Source organism: Ovis aries, chromosome 1, assembly GCF_016772045.2.
Source record: "Ovis aries strain OAR_USU_Benz2616 breed Rambouillet chromosome 1, ARS-UI_Ramb_v3.0, whole genome shotgun sequence".
NCBI classification, from domain to species: Eukaryota; Metazoa; Chordata; class Mammalia; order Artiodactyla; family Bovidae; genus Ovis; species Ovis aries.
Window position 1 is genome coordinate 188,063,064 of NC_056054.1, and position 17,224 is coordinate 188,080,287.

General features: G+C 41.2%; 1 protein-coding gene across 1 annotated transcript in view; it reads left to right on the forward strand.

Moving 5' to 3' along the window:
- The window catches only part of SLC49A4 (solute carrier family 49 member 4), a 111,785-nt gene extending 95,929 nt beyond the window's left edge, over nt 1-15,856 (forward strand). Inside the window, exon 9 of the mRNA XM_004003798.6 lies at nt 761-15,856. Within this exon, the coding sequence (XP_004003847.4) occupies nt 761-876 (116 nt within the window). The 3' untranslated portion in view covers nt 877-15,856. The remainder of the gene's footprint in view (nt 1-760) is intronic.
- The last annotated feature ends 1,368 nt before the right edge of the window (nt 15,857-17,224 follow it).

Here is a 17,224-nt window from a genome sequence, read left to right on the forward strand (position 1 = left end):
GTTCTGAATTCATGAATGAGCATTTTTGAAGAAGCACATTCTCAATTCCATTAAATCAAAAACATCGTTATTTGAATTGCCTGTTTAGATGATTTCTGTCAATTTTCTGGTAATTGGCATCATACATAACCATTCTGTTGGTAGGAAAAAAAGACTAGAAAGAAGCCAAAGTATTCTCAGTAGTATCTCACAGGGTCGAATTAGGATTCATTTTATAATGTTTTACATATTATATGTATATAATATGTTTTACTGTGGTTATTGCATGATTTTTTGCTGAGAGTTAGGTATGTCTTTCCCCCCAAATATAAAAGTTTTATCTTAATTCAGGTGATTTTTTTTGTCTGTCTAATCCATCAGATATTTCAAAACAGGGGTAAGAGTCATGGTGATAGAGGGCACTTCATATATAATTAACAAACTAACATTTAAAGGGCATTGATTTTTTTTCTTTGAAGTAAGATTTGTTTTGTTTTGTCTTGCCACTGAAGCCAAGGTGGATTAAACTGATGAAAAGTCATAAGCAATGCTGATTAAAAATACCCACAGGAAAGCCCTGTAACATATTCCCTGCATCACTTAGACTCCAAATTTGTCACTGTTTATTGAAAGCCGGTTTTCAGGCGTCCCAGGGCACATTTATTATGAGTGCTTATTTTAAGTGTATTTGAATGCAAAGCAAGCAGGTTGCAGCCAGCGTACAGGTGGCGTTCTGCTGGCGACACGTGGATGCTTACAAGCGCATGTTTTTGTCTTGCAGAGCTGTCTTGGTTCAACTGGTGCCTTCCCGGGTCGTGCTTGCTCAGTCTCCTTCTCATTCTGTGCTTCAGGGAATCCTATGACAGACTGTATCTTGATGTGGTTGTCTCAGTTTAATAGCACAGACTCAAAGGAGTTTAGAAGGAGACTGGAAATCAACACTGCCTACTGCACATTTGCTTGGAATTGCACAGAAAAAAACAAAAGGAGAAGAGAGAAACTTCATTCAGAGGTTTTGTTAGGTTACAGGCGATCACATTAATTACTACTAGGTCATAATAATGTGGAACTTGAGTGATAATAGTGGATTTAAAACTGTATCAGTGACATAACCTGTGCCAGAGTCGGGTTAGAAGTGTGGTCTTACCCAGAAAGCACTACCTAGGTAATTCCCTCTATGTTTTGTGCCAGTGCTAAGCTACTGATTGGTTCATTGTAATTATGAGAAGGAATAAAGGGTGCCTATCACATGAAGATAGCTCCTTCCCTAAGCCACATATCAGAAGAGGAAGAAATGCCACTAACTTCTAAAGAAGTTTAAACCCTATGTAGATTTTAATTGTAAAATAGCCAACAGGTGTATCAGTGATAGAAATTAGCCACATGTACACTACATTTTTTTCTAATAAAGCAATTTCTTATATGACTCCTGATTTGTAATTAGATTGGAAAGCTTCGGCCACCTTAATTATGGTGGCCAACTGCTTTCTAGTGACTTCAGAGCGCATACTTTGTGTCTCGATCTTAACTTATCCTTGTTTCTGTGAAATACAGTTTGATCTACTAGGCTCTTAAATGTTTATATTGAAGGTGACTAAATGTTTAATATAGTTGCATTAAATGCTGTATGAAAAAATGTAATTTCCGTTCTGATTTAGCACTTTGTGAAAAATGAAATGACAAATCCCACATTACATCCTGTGTCTTTGGGCAGATATGTGTGTGGTGGCATGGGATGGGAAATCCAGCACCAGCTGTTATTTACCAGGGTTGCATTTTATTAAATAACCCTTATTTGAAAATAACAATTTATAGCCTTGAAACTTTCAAATCTGTGGAGTGATTTCTGAATTCCTTCCTTGTATCTCCATTCAGGGTATAAAATATTCAGTTCTATATGGAGTCAGTATATTGGAGGGGGCAGTATTTTGCCATATCCTGCCTTCTTTCTGTAAATGACGGCTTTTTCAAAAATAACACCCATTGGACAGCTCTTAGACATGTATTTCACTATGACATAAAGTAATATGCGCTGGTGGGGTTATGGTATTACCACTCTCCAGATTTACATAATTCTCCTCATGCAAGAAAATCAAATACTCTCTCAAAAAGTCCAAAATAATATTTTACCTTCATTGTTTTCAGCTTCCTCCAATTCCTTCTCCTTTTTCGTCACTTAAAATCGTATCTTCATTGTCAACTATATATGTATATATATTTATTATTTTTTGAGGATGTGAGTACAGTTTTTGTCAGCTAAGTATCTATTTTATTTGTCTTTTCCTGGACAGGCAGAGTGCAAGCCAGCTCCTTCCATTAGCCAGGGTGCTGAAGTTAGGTTAAGGGGACCTGGTCAGCATTTGATCGACTCACCTGCACGCGTGCACACGCACCATCACACATAGTCCCATATACTCCCTCCATTCCCCCTTGGTAAGTTGAAGCCTATGCATTAATTCACCTCCATCCTAGAGGAAGAGACTGTTACCGCCAGCCTTCTGAGATCCTAAATTGTGCAACCTGGAAAGTAAGGAAATCCTCAAATTTAATATCTGTCTTCAGTCAGCTTTAGACCATCCCCCTTTATAACCTCCCTGCTAATAAGTCAGCAGCCAGAACTAAAGGAACTTGCTAAAGAGGAGAAGAAAACCTATGAAAGCTAGGCTTAGTTCCCTTTAACTCGGTCATTCTTCTTAAAAATGAAAGGAAAGCAGAATTCTTCAGTATAACTGAAAGCCAGTCAAGACCCAGTCCATGACCCAGGTGCTAAATAACCACCACCCCCTCCTGTTTAGAATAAGGCTAGAAAGGCAAGGGAAGAATTATGATGCTTTTGGTTTTAGTGAGAACTGTTGTGCTTGAGGGCATTCCTATATAAAATTTAGCTATAAGACTTCTCATGCAGAGCATTTTAATTATGGTTAATTCTATTTTTAACACAAAGTGAAAAATAATGTTAAAAAGTGTTGCCTAAATGACTGATTAGTTCAAAGACATCCCAAATGGGTGGTGATTTTAAATTCTTTTGTTGTACCAGGCACCAGTCACTGTTTTTAGCATATGTGAAATGAGATGAGATGGGTCTGTCTCATTTACTTCTGCTTAACCCCTCCAGCAGATAATTGTTCTAATCACAAACTGCAGCAGGTTTTTTAAGTGATCAAAATTTCACATAGCAAACCTGATAGAGCACCAAAAGGCTCTAGGGGTAGGGGGAGGATTCCACATTATTCTCTAACCTGTGTATGTCAAAAAAAATTTTTTTTACTTTCTGTATTTCTCACGTGCATCAAAAGACCAGCTGTTATCTCTGCACTTTATAAACAAACATTCAAGAGTCCTAATTAATTTTATAATTTTAAAAAATCTTAACCCTCTACTAATCCAAGCACTCATTTTATAATTTATAGAAACAGTCCCAGAGAGAGAAAGGGCCTTGCCAAAGGTCACAATTCTAGTTAATGACAAAAGTAAAACTAACTATAACCCTCATCTTCTGACTCCCAAAGTAGTGTTTTTCTCTGCCTCACAAAATTGGAGCTTAATTTGTGTATACTTCGGGATGTTCATGAATACACTTTCATGTTCAGAAATGATGGGGCTTAAGAGTAAAATGCCCTTAAAATGAGGTGATTGCTTGATTCTAGGTAAAATCTGTCTTTTTTCTTTCTCTCTATCCTGTTAATATTCTAACATCTCTAAAGTCTTAGCTTGCAGTGAGTGACAGGGTCTGAAAAGTTTCTGATGAATAATTCAGTCCTCATAAACAGAGTTAGTAGCAGTATTAATTGGTAAGGACATGTTACAATATAGTGTAAGTTCCCTGTGGCTTATCAGAGAATACTTCACAGTTTATGGGAAGAAGCATTTTTTAAATATGGTGCATAGTGGAGATACAGAGCAATTAGATACACAAATGCATTTCACTGGAGGACAGAGCTAATAAGCTAACAAGAGGGAGTCAAGCACCATTTTGTATATTTAAGCATATATAGCCTCAGGGCCATGTTTTAACATAGATCATACATTTATGTTTAATTATTGAGAATGCTTAAAGCTTGTCTTTATGAAGCCTTTCTAATGAGAGATTCAAGCTGAGAGATTTTAAATTGAGGAATTGAATTCACATCTCATCTTTTAATTCTCCCTCTTTTTTTTTTTTACTATTTTTATTAAAATCTAAGCATTCATCTTGCTGTTTGCATAAGTACAAGCTTCATTTTAAACAAGATCAAATGCAAATGCATAGTAGATTTGCTTTAAATTAATGTTAAAAATCACATTAATTTCACATTTGTCCTTAAAAAGTAAATACAGGAAATACTGTTACTATACAAATGCAAAAGCTATGATATGAAGAAAGTGTCCTATTAAAAAAGAAACATAGAGAAAACTATGAGGATATTTCATCAGATCTATTTCTAAATGTAGGAAAAATAGAATTCCACTTTGTAGGATTATAATCATACAGAAAAGAATGAGATATTCTTTTACTGTATTATCACCAGTTTGCTAGTCTGTTGGGAAATATAAACAATACAGAGGCAGGAGAGTGTTGGACCATCCCATAACAAAACTTAACAGGGAGAGTTTTAGGTGCATTTTTAATAGCATCCATTGTGCTCAATAGTGGTGAGTTTCTGCTCAGTAGGCAGACATCTGGGCCACTCTGAACACTCATGTCCTTCCAGGTCACCTCCTGGTTCAGTTGGAACCTCAGACTTAGGGGGTGGCCTCCAGGGACTAATACCAAAGCCCTTAAGAGACCCCTGAGAGTGTCACCTCTGGCTAGGGGATGGGAATGATAGAGGCTGTGGGTGGGGTACAGGGAACGTTGTTCAGTCGCCAAGTCATGTCTGACTCTTTGTGACGCCATGGACTGTAGCATGCAGGCTCCTCTGTCCTCCGCTATTTCCCGGAGTTTGCTCAAATTCATGTTCATTGAGTCAGTGATACTCTCAAACCAGCTCATCCTCTGCCATGGCCCTAAGTCTCTCCCCTAAACCACCCTTCTTTTGTAAACAATTTTAGTTTGCTTTTGGTCAGGACTGAAACATCAACCCCTTGTTTCACGTAAAAGTTTCCTGAGGCTCCTCTTTACTGTCCTCACGGTCCTGTACCTCAGTTTTCTGAACACTTGCACGAATCTGCTCTCAGCTCCATCGTGGTCTCTGCTTCCTTGAGCTGACTTCCTAGCACAGGCTTCCTTACCCTCACCCCTCCTTAAGACCTGGAGCTAAAAACTCAGTCTCTTTCCTGGCTAGTAGTAAAGCCAGATACCCAGGCTGCCCTCTCCTGAACAGGATGATAGCATGAGCAGAACACAAGCAAATCCAGAAAAACCTAACAGTTCTTCTCACTGCCACACCTTAGAAATTAGAATATCCCCTGCAATGGGAAGGGAGTTACAAAGATCTCTCACAAGTTTCCCTAGTTATTATTTGCTGTACTTTTAGAATGTGGACTAACTTGGCTCATGCATGTAGTCTTTCTCTTGTGTGTTTGAACCTGGTACACTTCAGACAGTAGCTTTCCATCTCAGCCAACACTCAGAAAGAGAGCATAAAACCACAATACCCTGGCTGTTCCGTTCATGCAACAAGGGAGAATTAATTTTTTTAAAAACAGCTAAAAAATGAGACAAAACATGGGATTCATTTCAGCAAACTTGGAGAAATTATAAAAACACATCAATCCATTTTAGCTGTCAGTTCAGTTCAGTTGCTCAGTCATGTCCAACTCTGCAACCCCATGGACTGCAGCACACCAGGCTTTGCTGTTCATCACCAACTCCCAGACCTTGCTCAAACTCGTGTCCAAATCGGTGATGCCATCCAACCACCTCATCCTGTCATCCCTTTCTCCTCCTGCCTTCAATCTATCCCAGCGTCAGGGTCTTTTCAAATGAATCAGTTCTCTGCATCAGGTGGCCAAAGTATTGGAGTTTCAGCTTCAGCATCAGTCCTTCCAATGAATATTCAGGACTGATTTCCTTTAGAATTGACTGATTGGATCTCCTTGCAGTCCAAGGGACTCTCAAGAGTCTTCTCCAACACCACACTTCAAAAACATCAGTTCTTTGGAGCTCAGCTTTCTTTATAGTCCAACTCTCACATCCATACATGACTACTAGAAAAACCACAGCTTTGACTAGCTGGACATTTGTTGGCAAAGTAATGTCTCTGCTCTTTAATATGCTGTCTAGGTCAGTCATAGCTTTCCTTCCAAGGAGCAAGCGTCTTTTAACTTCATGATGGCTGCAGTTACCATCTGTGGTGATTTTGGAGCCCACCCCACCAAAATAAAGCCTGTCACTGTTTCCCCATCTATTTGCCATGAAGTGATGGGACCGGATGCCATGATCTTAGTTTTCTGAATGTTGAGTTTTAAGCCAACTTTTTCACTCTCCTCTTTCACTTTCATCAAGTGACTCTCTAGTTCTTCTTTGCTTTCTGCCATAAGGGTGGTGTCATCTGCATATCTGAGGTTATTGATATTTCTTCCAGCAATCTTGATTCCAGCTTCTGCTTCATCCAGCCTGGCATTTCTCATGATGTACTCTGCATATAAGTTAAATAAGCAGGGTAACAATATACAGCCTTGACGTACTCCTTTCCCAATTTGGAACCAATCTGTTGTTCCATGTCCAGTTCTAACTGTTGCTTCCTGACCTACAGACAGATTTCTCAGGAGGCAGGTACGGTGGTCTGGTATTCCCTTCTCTTGAAGAATTTTCCACAGTTTGTTGTGATCCACATGTCAAAGGCTTTGGTGTAGTCAATAAAGCAGAAGTAGATGTTTTTCTGGCACTATCTTGCTTTTTCAGTGATCAAATGGATGTTGGCAATATGATCTCTGGTTCCTCTGCCTTTTCTAAATCCAGCTTGAATATCTGAAAGTTCACAGATCACATACTTTCCTAGCATGTGAGATGAGTGCAATTGTGCAGTAGTTTAAACATTCTTTGGCATTGCCTTTCTTTGGGATTGGAATGAAAACTGACCTTTTCCAGTTCTGTGGCCACTGCTGAGTTTTCCAAATTTGCTGGGGTATTGAGTACAGCACTTTCATATCATCATCTTTTAGGATTTGAAAGAGCTCAACTGGAATTCCATCACCTCCATTAGCTTGTTTGTAGTGATGCTTCCTAAGGCCCACTTGACTTCACATTCCAGGATGTCTGGCTCTAGATGAGTAATCATATTATCATGGTTATTTTGGGTCATGAAGATCTTTTTTGTATAGTTCTTTGTATTCTTGCCACCTGTTCTTAATACCTTCTGCTTCTGTTAGGTCCATACCATTTCTGTCCTTTATTGTGCCCATCTTTGCAGGAAATGTTCCCTTAGTATCTCTAATTTTCTTGAAGAGATTACTAGTCTTTCCCATTCTATTGTTTTCCTCTATTTCTTTGCATTGCTTACTGAGGAAGGCTTTCTTATCTCTTCTTGCTATTCTTTGGAACTCTGCATTCAAATGGGTATATTTTTCCTTTTCTCCTATGCTTTTCGCTTCTCTTCTTTTCTCAGCTATTTGTAAGGCCTCCTCAGACAACCATTTTGCCTTTTTGCATTTCTTTTTCTTGGGAATGGTCTTGATCCCTGCTTCCTGTACAATGTCACGAACCTCCATCCATAGTTCTTCAGGCACTCTGTCTATCCGTTCTAATCCCTTGAATCTATTTGTCACTTCCACTGTATAATCTTAAGGGATTTAGTTTAGGTCATACCTGAATGGTCTAGTGGTTTTCCCTACTTTCTTCAATTTAAGTCTGAATTTGGCAATAAGGAGTTCATAATCTGAGCCACAGTCAGCTCCTGGTCTTGTTTTTGCTGACTGTATAGAGCTTCTCCATCTTTGGCTGCAAAGAATATAATCAATCTGATTTCAGTGTTGACCATCTTGTGATGTTCATGTGTAGAGTCTTCTCTTGCGTTATTGGAAGAGGGTGTTTGCTTTGACCAGTGCATCTCTTGGCAAAACTCTGTTAGCCTTTGACCTGCTTTGTTTTGTACTCCGAGGCCAAAGTTGCCTATTACTCCAGGTATCTCTTGACTTCCTACATTTGCATTCCAGTCCCCTATAAAGAAGAGGACATCTTTTTGGGGTGTTAGTTCTAGGAGGTCTTGTAGGTCTTCATAGAACTGTTCAACTTCAGCTTCTTCAGCATTACTGGTTGGGGCGTAGACTTAGATTACTGTGACATTGAGTGGTTTGCCTTGGAAATGAACAGAGATCATTTTAGCTCTAAACATGCTATATTTGGTGCATTGTGAGGCTCCAGAAGGAATGCCAGATCAGCCCTACAGTACAGTGCTCTTGGGGCTCCCCACAGGTGGTGCTAGAGGGAAAGAATCTGCCTGTCAATGCAGGAGATGCAAGAGACACAGTTCAATCCCTGGGTTGGGAAGATTCCCTGGTGGAGGAAATGGCAACCGACTCCAGTATTCTTGCCTGGAAAATTCCACAGACAAAATTCCACTGAGCCCAGCGGGCTTCAGTCCTTGGGGTTGCAAAGAGTCAGACACAACTGAGCACACACATACACACACCAGCTCTTTTAGTTTGTGAGCAAGGCTGCTGCAGTCTTGATCAAAACAGCAAGAATGACTGGGAGACACTTGATTTACCTTAATGTTAGAAAATGATACTTTCAAAACTATCATTTAATGTAGACTTCCTCTAGTTCAGACTGGCTTTCTTCCCATTTACCTGGAAGAACTATAGAATCAGAGAGATAATGTAATCCAACCACTCCATTTTACAAATAAGTAAATAGAGAATCTCTTAGGTTCCATGACACAGCTTGGTTTTAGCAGATCACTTGACTCCTAGACCAGCATTCCTTCCATAAGTGATCAATGTGTAAACCAGAAATAATTCAAGTAAAATTTCTTTCATTTTAAATTTTTGAAAATTAACACACATGAGTGTATACCCATTGTAAAATACCCAGTATGGAAATATAAAGTGAAGTCTACCTCCAGACATGTGCTGGTTAATCCATTCTCCTTTTCAGAAGTAATCCCTCTGAGTCCTTTCAGAAAATTTTCTATGCATTTACAAACATATGTATAAAAACTTAGGATTTAAAATCAAGTCATCTTGGGAAATATTTCTCGAGACCATGTTAGCATTAACACTTTGGGCAGGAGCTTCTGAGCTCCTTATTTTTCTCTATGACGAATCTGTGTCAAACATAGCAGTGGTTAACAGAGACATTTCACGGTTTTGTGCCATCTAGCTATGTGCCATCAAGCTCTATCATATTCTCAAGTTTAAAGGTGGATTTCAATGTGCAATATTGGTTTTCTTGTTGGAAATATAGTCAGTTTTTAATGCCACCAACTCAGGTCCATGCCTCATGAAAGAAGAAAATGAATGACCCACCCTCAAAATCCAAACAGATTTTCTTGACAGTTTGCTTGGCCCCCATCTCAGCAGAAGCGTGCCATGCTGTGAAAAGCAGAAAGTTGTGAGGACAACCTATACAATCCCATTAAAAATAATCACAATAGCTAATGAAGATTCTGGTAATTCTGTTTTCCTTGTCACCTCCCTTAGTTGTTGTAACTTCCAAGCAACCAGTAAAATCGATGAGTGTAGCAGGGCGAGATCTGAGCTCTGTTCGGTCACTTTCTTTCCTGCTGTCTTCCCCGTCCAGCTTTTCCCTCTCTGATTGTATCTTCCTACTTATTTCTGACTATGCATGGAAGCAAGCCACATCATCTGAGCTGTCACTGTTGTTGAAGAGAGCTGGCCCATTTCATCATGAACTAGACTAGAGAGGACAGAAAAAGAGCCCTGGCCTAGAAGCCCCAGGGCCCAGCTTGCTGCCAGGCCTGGTATCTTCAGCTGTTTGACCTTGAGCAAGTCCCTTCCTTCCTCATTTACCCACAGCTCTGAAATGACAGAGTGAACAGAGGAGTTCTCTGAGATCTCTTCCAGTTCAGGCATTCAGTTCCCTTCTATTGAAGTATTAGGAAGTGACTGACATACACCCACCTGTGTATGCAGTAGTCCCCCTCCTATGAGTCCCTATATGTGAGCACACAGACCACACATTCAGCAACAAGAAGAAATGGCTTTTTCATTGTCTCTGCTAGAAGATAAACTATAGGTGCTATTTATTTCCCCAAAGGACTTTATATGTGAAACCCGAGGACTGCTAAATTTATCAAATGCGATAAGAGACAATCTCATCTGCTGTTGAGATAGCATCCTAGGAGCCAGGTCAGAGTACTGCATTTGCTCACCAGAATCAGGCCAGACCAGAAACCCGTCCTTTGGTTTGGGTTGATTCATTGTGAGTCAGCAGTGAGTTTGCACCTGTAGAAATCAAACTGTCAGATCAGATGGTAAAGTTGATCCTTGAACTGATATTTCTAGAGTTGCAGCACTGAAGAATTATAAGTTGTTCCGCAACAATGTCATCTCTAACAGCCAGAATCTGCCAGGAGAGCTGGGCAGATCTTTTATAGGGTGAGCGCAGAGGTTCAGCAGGTCAGGTCTGATCTGTATCCAAGTGTTAGGAAACCAGGCTTCACTGAGATTGTAACAAGGGTACAGTAGCTTTCAGGGAAATGAACCAAAAGTCCAGGGGGTCTGGAGGCCTGGGTCTCAGTCTCTCTCTCCAGGGCAGCTGCTGAGCACCTTCAGGCTTTGGAAAAATAACCTGTTCTCTCTGGACTCTGGCTTCCTCACCTCTACAATAGAAGGGTCAAGTAGATGGTCCTATTTGCTGAAGAGTTTTATAGCTTCTGATATGCACCTGTTTGGTCACACACAGACCAAACAGAAAGTAGAAAACAACAGGCATGCAATACCTTTCCACTGGTCCTTTCAGTTACACATTACCTTTTCAAACAAACAAGGATCTTCCGTAAGGAAAGTCCCATTAGTCATATATTATAGGTGACAGGCACTTACAGAAACTCTCAGGCCATAGACATCTCCACTCTTCCTTCATTCACTCTTTTATTCATTCTGTATACAGAGTAATTACATGTGTGCCTGTGAAGGAGAATCGGAAAAACAAGGGATGTTTCTACCTTTAGAAAGATTTAAAAAATAATAAAAATAATCTCCTGAACTAGCAATTAAAAGAAACCAATGAGAGTTTCCCAAATAATTATGAGTATCTGGAACCCAATTTTTTTTTTTTTCTCATACCATCATTAACCATGACTGGTTTCAGGGGGAGGTATTCTGTTCCATTGGAATTTCCATCATAGACAGAACCTGGATCTATCTGGGAGCACTGAATCAATTTTTGCATGAGGAATCCCAAACCTTTCCATCATGCCATGTCTGGCGAGTGGGTTACTATTCCTTTAGAAGGTTGAGAGGATTGTTGGCACCTCTACCTTCCTCCGAAAACAAGACTTAACAAATAAAAACACACCAAGATACAGTTCTCATAAGACCTTGTGCATTTCCTTTCTAAAAGGAATTTAGGTTTCAACAGAGAACAAAGACTAAACACCCAAAACAAAGAGTTTCTAATGATAGAAGTTGGGACATCAGCCCGTGAGAGAGAGAAGGGCTGCTTTGGAGGCAGGAGGCTCTGTAGGGGCCCTTCAGATGCGTCCACCTATGAGTAAATGTAAGCCACACTGGCAACCCACTGCAGTATTCTTGCCTGGAAAATCCCATGGACAGAGGAGCCTGGTAGGCTACAGCCTGTGGGGTCACACAGAGTTGGACACGACTGAATGATATCACAGTGCAGTCCTGGCCTTCTAAGCCTTTTCAGAATCCCAAAGATGCTCCAAAGGGCAAGTTTCAGTTCTGCAGATGGGTTTATTTACTGCCAGTATCTCATCTCCAAACTTACTTTCCTCTTCACCAGAAATAAATCATTTGGAGGCTTATGAAAATCAAGTATTAGGAAAATTCTGCCCTCATCCACAAGATTGCATCCACAAGTCCCAAACAAAATCACTTCCTTGACCTTCACGCATATAAGGTCAAGGAATGTCTGTGACTCGGAGAAGGGGCCTAAAAGAGTCGGGGCAGGTTGTCTGGTCCCACTGGATTCCAGCTATAATGGAGGGTGTGCATTGGGGTGGTCTCTTTCCTCTCAGTCCTTCCCTGAACTCACTAGTTCATGCTGCACTGCTCTTCCAGATCAATAAGTTATTGCTGAGAAATCGTTTCAGTACATGACATAAATGTCTCCAGTGGAGCCATCCCCCTCCATAACCCCACTGTCCTTTCAGTCTGTGCCCCAGAATCCTTGCTCCATATCCCAGAGAAATTCAGTTACCCTTGTCCTTTTCAGGGGAAAAAATATTGATTGATATCTTAGCCCTGACATTTCACCCTCTTTTATCTCAGAATGCAGAAACCCCTTCACATTTGTTGTGTTTTTTACTCAAGGTTAATAAAGATCCCCAGGCACATGCAGTTCCATGCTGCATTCTAAAGCCTGTAATTGTCCTTCCTTCTAATTGGGGGAAAGGTTACTCTAATGAACCAGCTACTGATTCCCTTACCTATTCACTCTTTTATCAGTATACCTTTACCAGTAAATTCTTTGTTGTCTAGATCCTGAAATTTATTTCATTTTTTAAATATTTCTTTTTTTTTTTTTTTTTACAAAATTGCTTCTTTTATCTTATAGCAGACTGTGATCTTTTTGCTTCTGAGTACTTCATAATACAATTTGAACATAATAGAACATTCTAAAATAAAGCCAGGAAGGGATTTCATCCTAACCACCCTTAAATGCTGAGAGAGGCAGATCGTATTTTTTAAAAAGATACAAGGAGGGCTGGGATGGAGGAAGCTAGATCTCATAGTCCAACCAGTCTATTTGAGGCTTCTGCTGCATGCTGAGTGCTAGTCTAGGCTCTGAGGATACAGAAACAAATAGGACAGCACCCTGGCCCTCACAGAGATTCATATTCTGATGAGTTCATTCATAACAACGGTAATTCAAAGCTAGCAATACCCCCTAAAGGCTGTTGGAAGCTTTGTAGCTTATTTCTATGACTGTCTATGGGATCTTAAATCTGTTTGGAAAGATATGTTTTAAATCCTGTTTTCTTGGGCCATTAGAAACCCATACTTGTCCCTAATCAATGTATAGAGTTATGTGTAACTGTCATAGAGTAAAAAAGTGCCTCTAGACAGCTTTTGAAGGGATAGGCAGAGAAATCCGTCTTGATGGCTTGAAAAGAAATGGAAGAGTTTTAGGGAAAACTACCAAGCTCCAAAAGCATTCAGATCTGCTAGTGTTCAGACATGGGTTTAGGCAGATGAAAAAGCCTTCTAGCAAGAAGGAGCCAGGGCCATGTAAGCATGGAGACCCCGTTGAAGGAGTTAGATAGAAGCCAGGCTGCAGGCATTTGTTAATATGTCTGCTGAGTGAAGGTCAAGGAGGAGGTGTGGAGGCAGGGAGTTGTGGTGGAAGCAGATGCTGAAATACAAACCCTGAAACCGGCTTGTTCTCAGTCATCTGACCCAACCTCCTGCCTCCAAGCATATCCCACCTGCACTGTGTCTGACCAGCTGCTCTTTCAGCTCTCCAAGGATGGATATTCCACAACCTACCCTGTCATCTCTTCCAGAACCACATTCCCCTGGCACTTAGAAGTGTTTGCTTTTAAAGAACGGAGACAGGAGAGAGGTGGTCCAAAAATGGGGAGACAAGCAGAGCAAGTCAGGGCAGAGGACTTGGAGGGGAGCTGGAGGTAGGAACCGTCTTCGCACATCACCCTCCTTCACACTCCAGGCCGGTGGGAACACTGGAAGGGGGAGCCCACCATCTGGAACCAGCCTCACGGAAGCCCTGGTTGGCAGAGCGAAGGTTCCTGATCCTCTCCAAGAAAGCGGTAGGAATCTAGACATCCGCCGCCTCTCATGTCTTCAGTACCCTTTTACATTCCACGCGCTCTGTTCAAGTCATTACTTTTCAAACCAATTCTTGGATGCAGAGAAATCTTGGGTAGTCCAAGTGGCCCTAGATCCAAGTAAAGGACGTGAGGTCCAAGCGGACGTAGATCCAAGTAAAGGACATCAGCAAGCCCCACTCCATTCAGACTTTTCCATCTGCCTCCACCCTCTCAGTCACATTCCTGGAAGCAAACCAGAAAGTTCATCCAACAAAAATCACTGAAAAAATCTGAAAGCCTAAGTGCTTTTTTATTCTCCCTCTGTTTTCAAGGCACAGTGTGTCTGGTCTGATCTTACTCCATTTATAGTTCTCTGGCTTTCGTGGCTCTGCAACACAGGACTGTCAGAGCAGGAAGGCAAGCAGAGGCAGGATAGCTGCAGACACAGAGCAGAGGCAGCTGCTGGCATGGGAGCAACAGTCCATGGCCATCACAACCCACACTGGGGTCCTGGTGTGCCACAGAGGCTTTATCTTACCCCATTCCTTGGGTTTCCTGGAGGCAGCCCCCTTCCCTTGGGGCTTCCCTTGGCTTTGAGTCTCATTGCAGTCCCTGCCCTCCTTGTCCCCTCCTCCCAGCCCCAGGCTGCACTGAAGCCCCTGACTCCCTTTCATTCTATGGAAGAGCAGAGTCTCTGCCTACTGGAATCTAGTCCACCCTGAGGATGGTTTTTGGCTGAAACGGCTGCAGTTGAGCAAAGAAGTTCTGACTGTCAGCATGAATGAGTCCTCCAGCAGGCTTCGGCAGGTTCCCTGCCTCTGGGGTTCTAAGTTAGAGAAGGGGCCAGGACAGTCCCAAAGGACTAAGGATAGACCAGATGATCTCTTGAGATTCCTCCCAGAACCTGACTTTTAAATAGCAACACTAAGATCCAGTTAACACACAGGCTCCCTGCCAGGAGGTGCTCCTCCTCACATGACACCCCACGGACCTGGGAAGATGTTCTAGCATGAGACACAGTGCAAAAATTCTGTGCCACCCCATAGACGGCAGCCCACCAGGCTCCCCCGTCCCTGGGATTCTCCAGGCAAGAACACTGGAATGGGTTGCCATTTCCTTCTCCAGTGCATGAAAGTGAAAAGTGAAAGGGAAGTCACTCAGTCATATCTGACTCTTCACAACCCCATGGTCTGTAGCCTACCAGGCTCCTCCATCCATGGGATTTTCCAGGCAAGAGTACTGGAGTGGGGTGCCATTGCCTTCTCCAGCAAAAACAGGTTGCAGGGAGGAGGCTTAAAATCTGCCCTCACTGAACCATCATGCCAGGGGATGTGTGTATCTGCTGACCTGGCTCTTTGACCTGGTGGGCCTATGCAACTGTCCAAACGTGAGTGTGTGTGATAAATTCCCCTCCGACACTCGTCACAACTTCTGAGTGTTCTGTACATTTAAAAATAATTACCATGTAAATATATTACATTTTAATAAAAAGATTTTTTTTTGCATTTTACCTTTGTAATATTTGGGGTTTTATAGATTTTTATTTTATTGACAAGTATACTTTTGTAAGGGAATGTTGAAGTCTTGAGTATTTTTATTCTTTTCAAACTATAGTTAATGTCAACTGTAAGCACTGATAAATATTATTCATATGCGATTTTCCTTCCTCTCCATCGGGTCTTTTTAAGGAACTGTGTTTTGGCATAGCATTTTATTTAAAACTCTGCTTCATTTTACACATTGTGAATACTGAAGACTCTGAAAAATAGAGATGCATTTAAAATCTCTGTGCTGTTACATTTTAGAAATGGTAATGTGCATTGCTTTGCCAGAGTGGTAATTAAATGTTTAATGGTTTAGAACTCCTGGTTCCGAATGGGGGTTCTAGTCATTACTCACAGTACGGAGCCTCTGAGCCAGCCCCCACTTCTTGGGAGATGCGCATGAGAATGGTGATTTCCTGCTCAGTTTGGAAATATGGTTATGTTGACATTATAGTTACTGTGCTGTGGTTTTGAAATAAATGTGTATTGAAAGCACTTGTGATAACATGGTCCGCATTTTGTTTTTAATCAAACTCCAAATGGCAATAGGAGTGGAGCCAAAGCTCCCTAAGTATTTGGCAGCGAGATGTGGTGGCAAAACAAAGCGAAGCGTAAGTTTGGGCGCAGGACAGGATGGGCCACATGCTTCACTGACCAGCCCTGAGACTCTGGTAATTCCTTCAGCACTTTTGGAGCTCCTGTGTTCTCATCCATTTAAAAGAAAAGAGCTATATATGTGTGTATGCCCAGCAGTGGGATTGCTGGGTCACAAGGCAGTTCTGTTTCCAGTTTTCTAAGGAATCTCCAGACTGTTCTCCATAGTGGCTGTACTAGTTTGCATTTCCACCAACAGTGTAAGAGGGTTCCCTTTTCTCCACACCCTCTCCAGCATTTATTGCTTGTAGACTTTTGGATCGCAGCCATTCTGACTGGCGTGAAATGGTACCCCATTGCGGTTTTGATTTGCATTTCTCTGATAATGAGTGATGTTGAGCATCTTTTCATGTGTTTGTTAGCCATCTGTATATCTTCTTTGGAGAAATGTCTATTTAGTTCTTATGCTCGGGGCTGGTGCACTGGGACGACCCAGAGGGATCAGGACGACAGGGAGGGAGGGGAGGGGGGTTCAGGATGGGGAACACGTGTATACCTGTGGCGGATTCATGCTGATGTATGGCAAAACCAATACAATATTGTAAACTAATTAACCTCCAATTAAAATAAATAAATTTATATTTTAAAAAAGAGAGCTAAAGTAAAAGAGAGAGTTACCTGTACATTTTGTGATGATGGGATAAAGTGATGAACCTAAGGGGCCTGGCACATTTGGATTGCCTGATAAGTGTTATTTGCTTTCTTCCTTTCCTTCCTTATATCCCTCTCAGAGTCTTCCTTTAAAAAAAAAAAATCAGTATTCGAAATTAAAAATGTATTGACCTTCTGAGTAAGATGATAGTTATGAAATCCTTACATGTTTAATACTGTCTCTAATTTGTCATAGGAGTTAATTCCCAAAAATATTGATCACAACTGGATTGAAACAGTATTTAGGAAGTGTGGCCATGTTTGCATAAGCACACTGCATTAAAAGTCTACTGGTGATCTAAAGGGATTTGCCTTTGCAGCATTTAAAACAAAAGAACAAGCAGGAAAAGCTATGAAGATAGGTTCGGAATCACCACAAAAACATGGAGGCTCTTTAATAGTTTCAAAGCAAGCGCATCCCAGGTTAGGCGGTGAGGAGACTGTTCTTGGAAAAACTTGGAATCATACATATCCTTTAGCCTTTTGAAGGCTAAAGGTTTCCTTAGCCTTCCTGGAGTAGTTATCAAATATTAATAGTCCTATTCTCTTCTTGAAGGT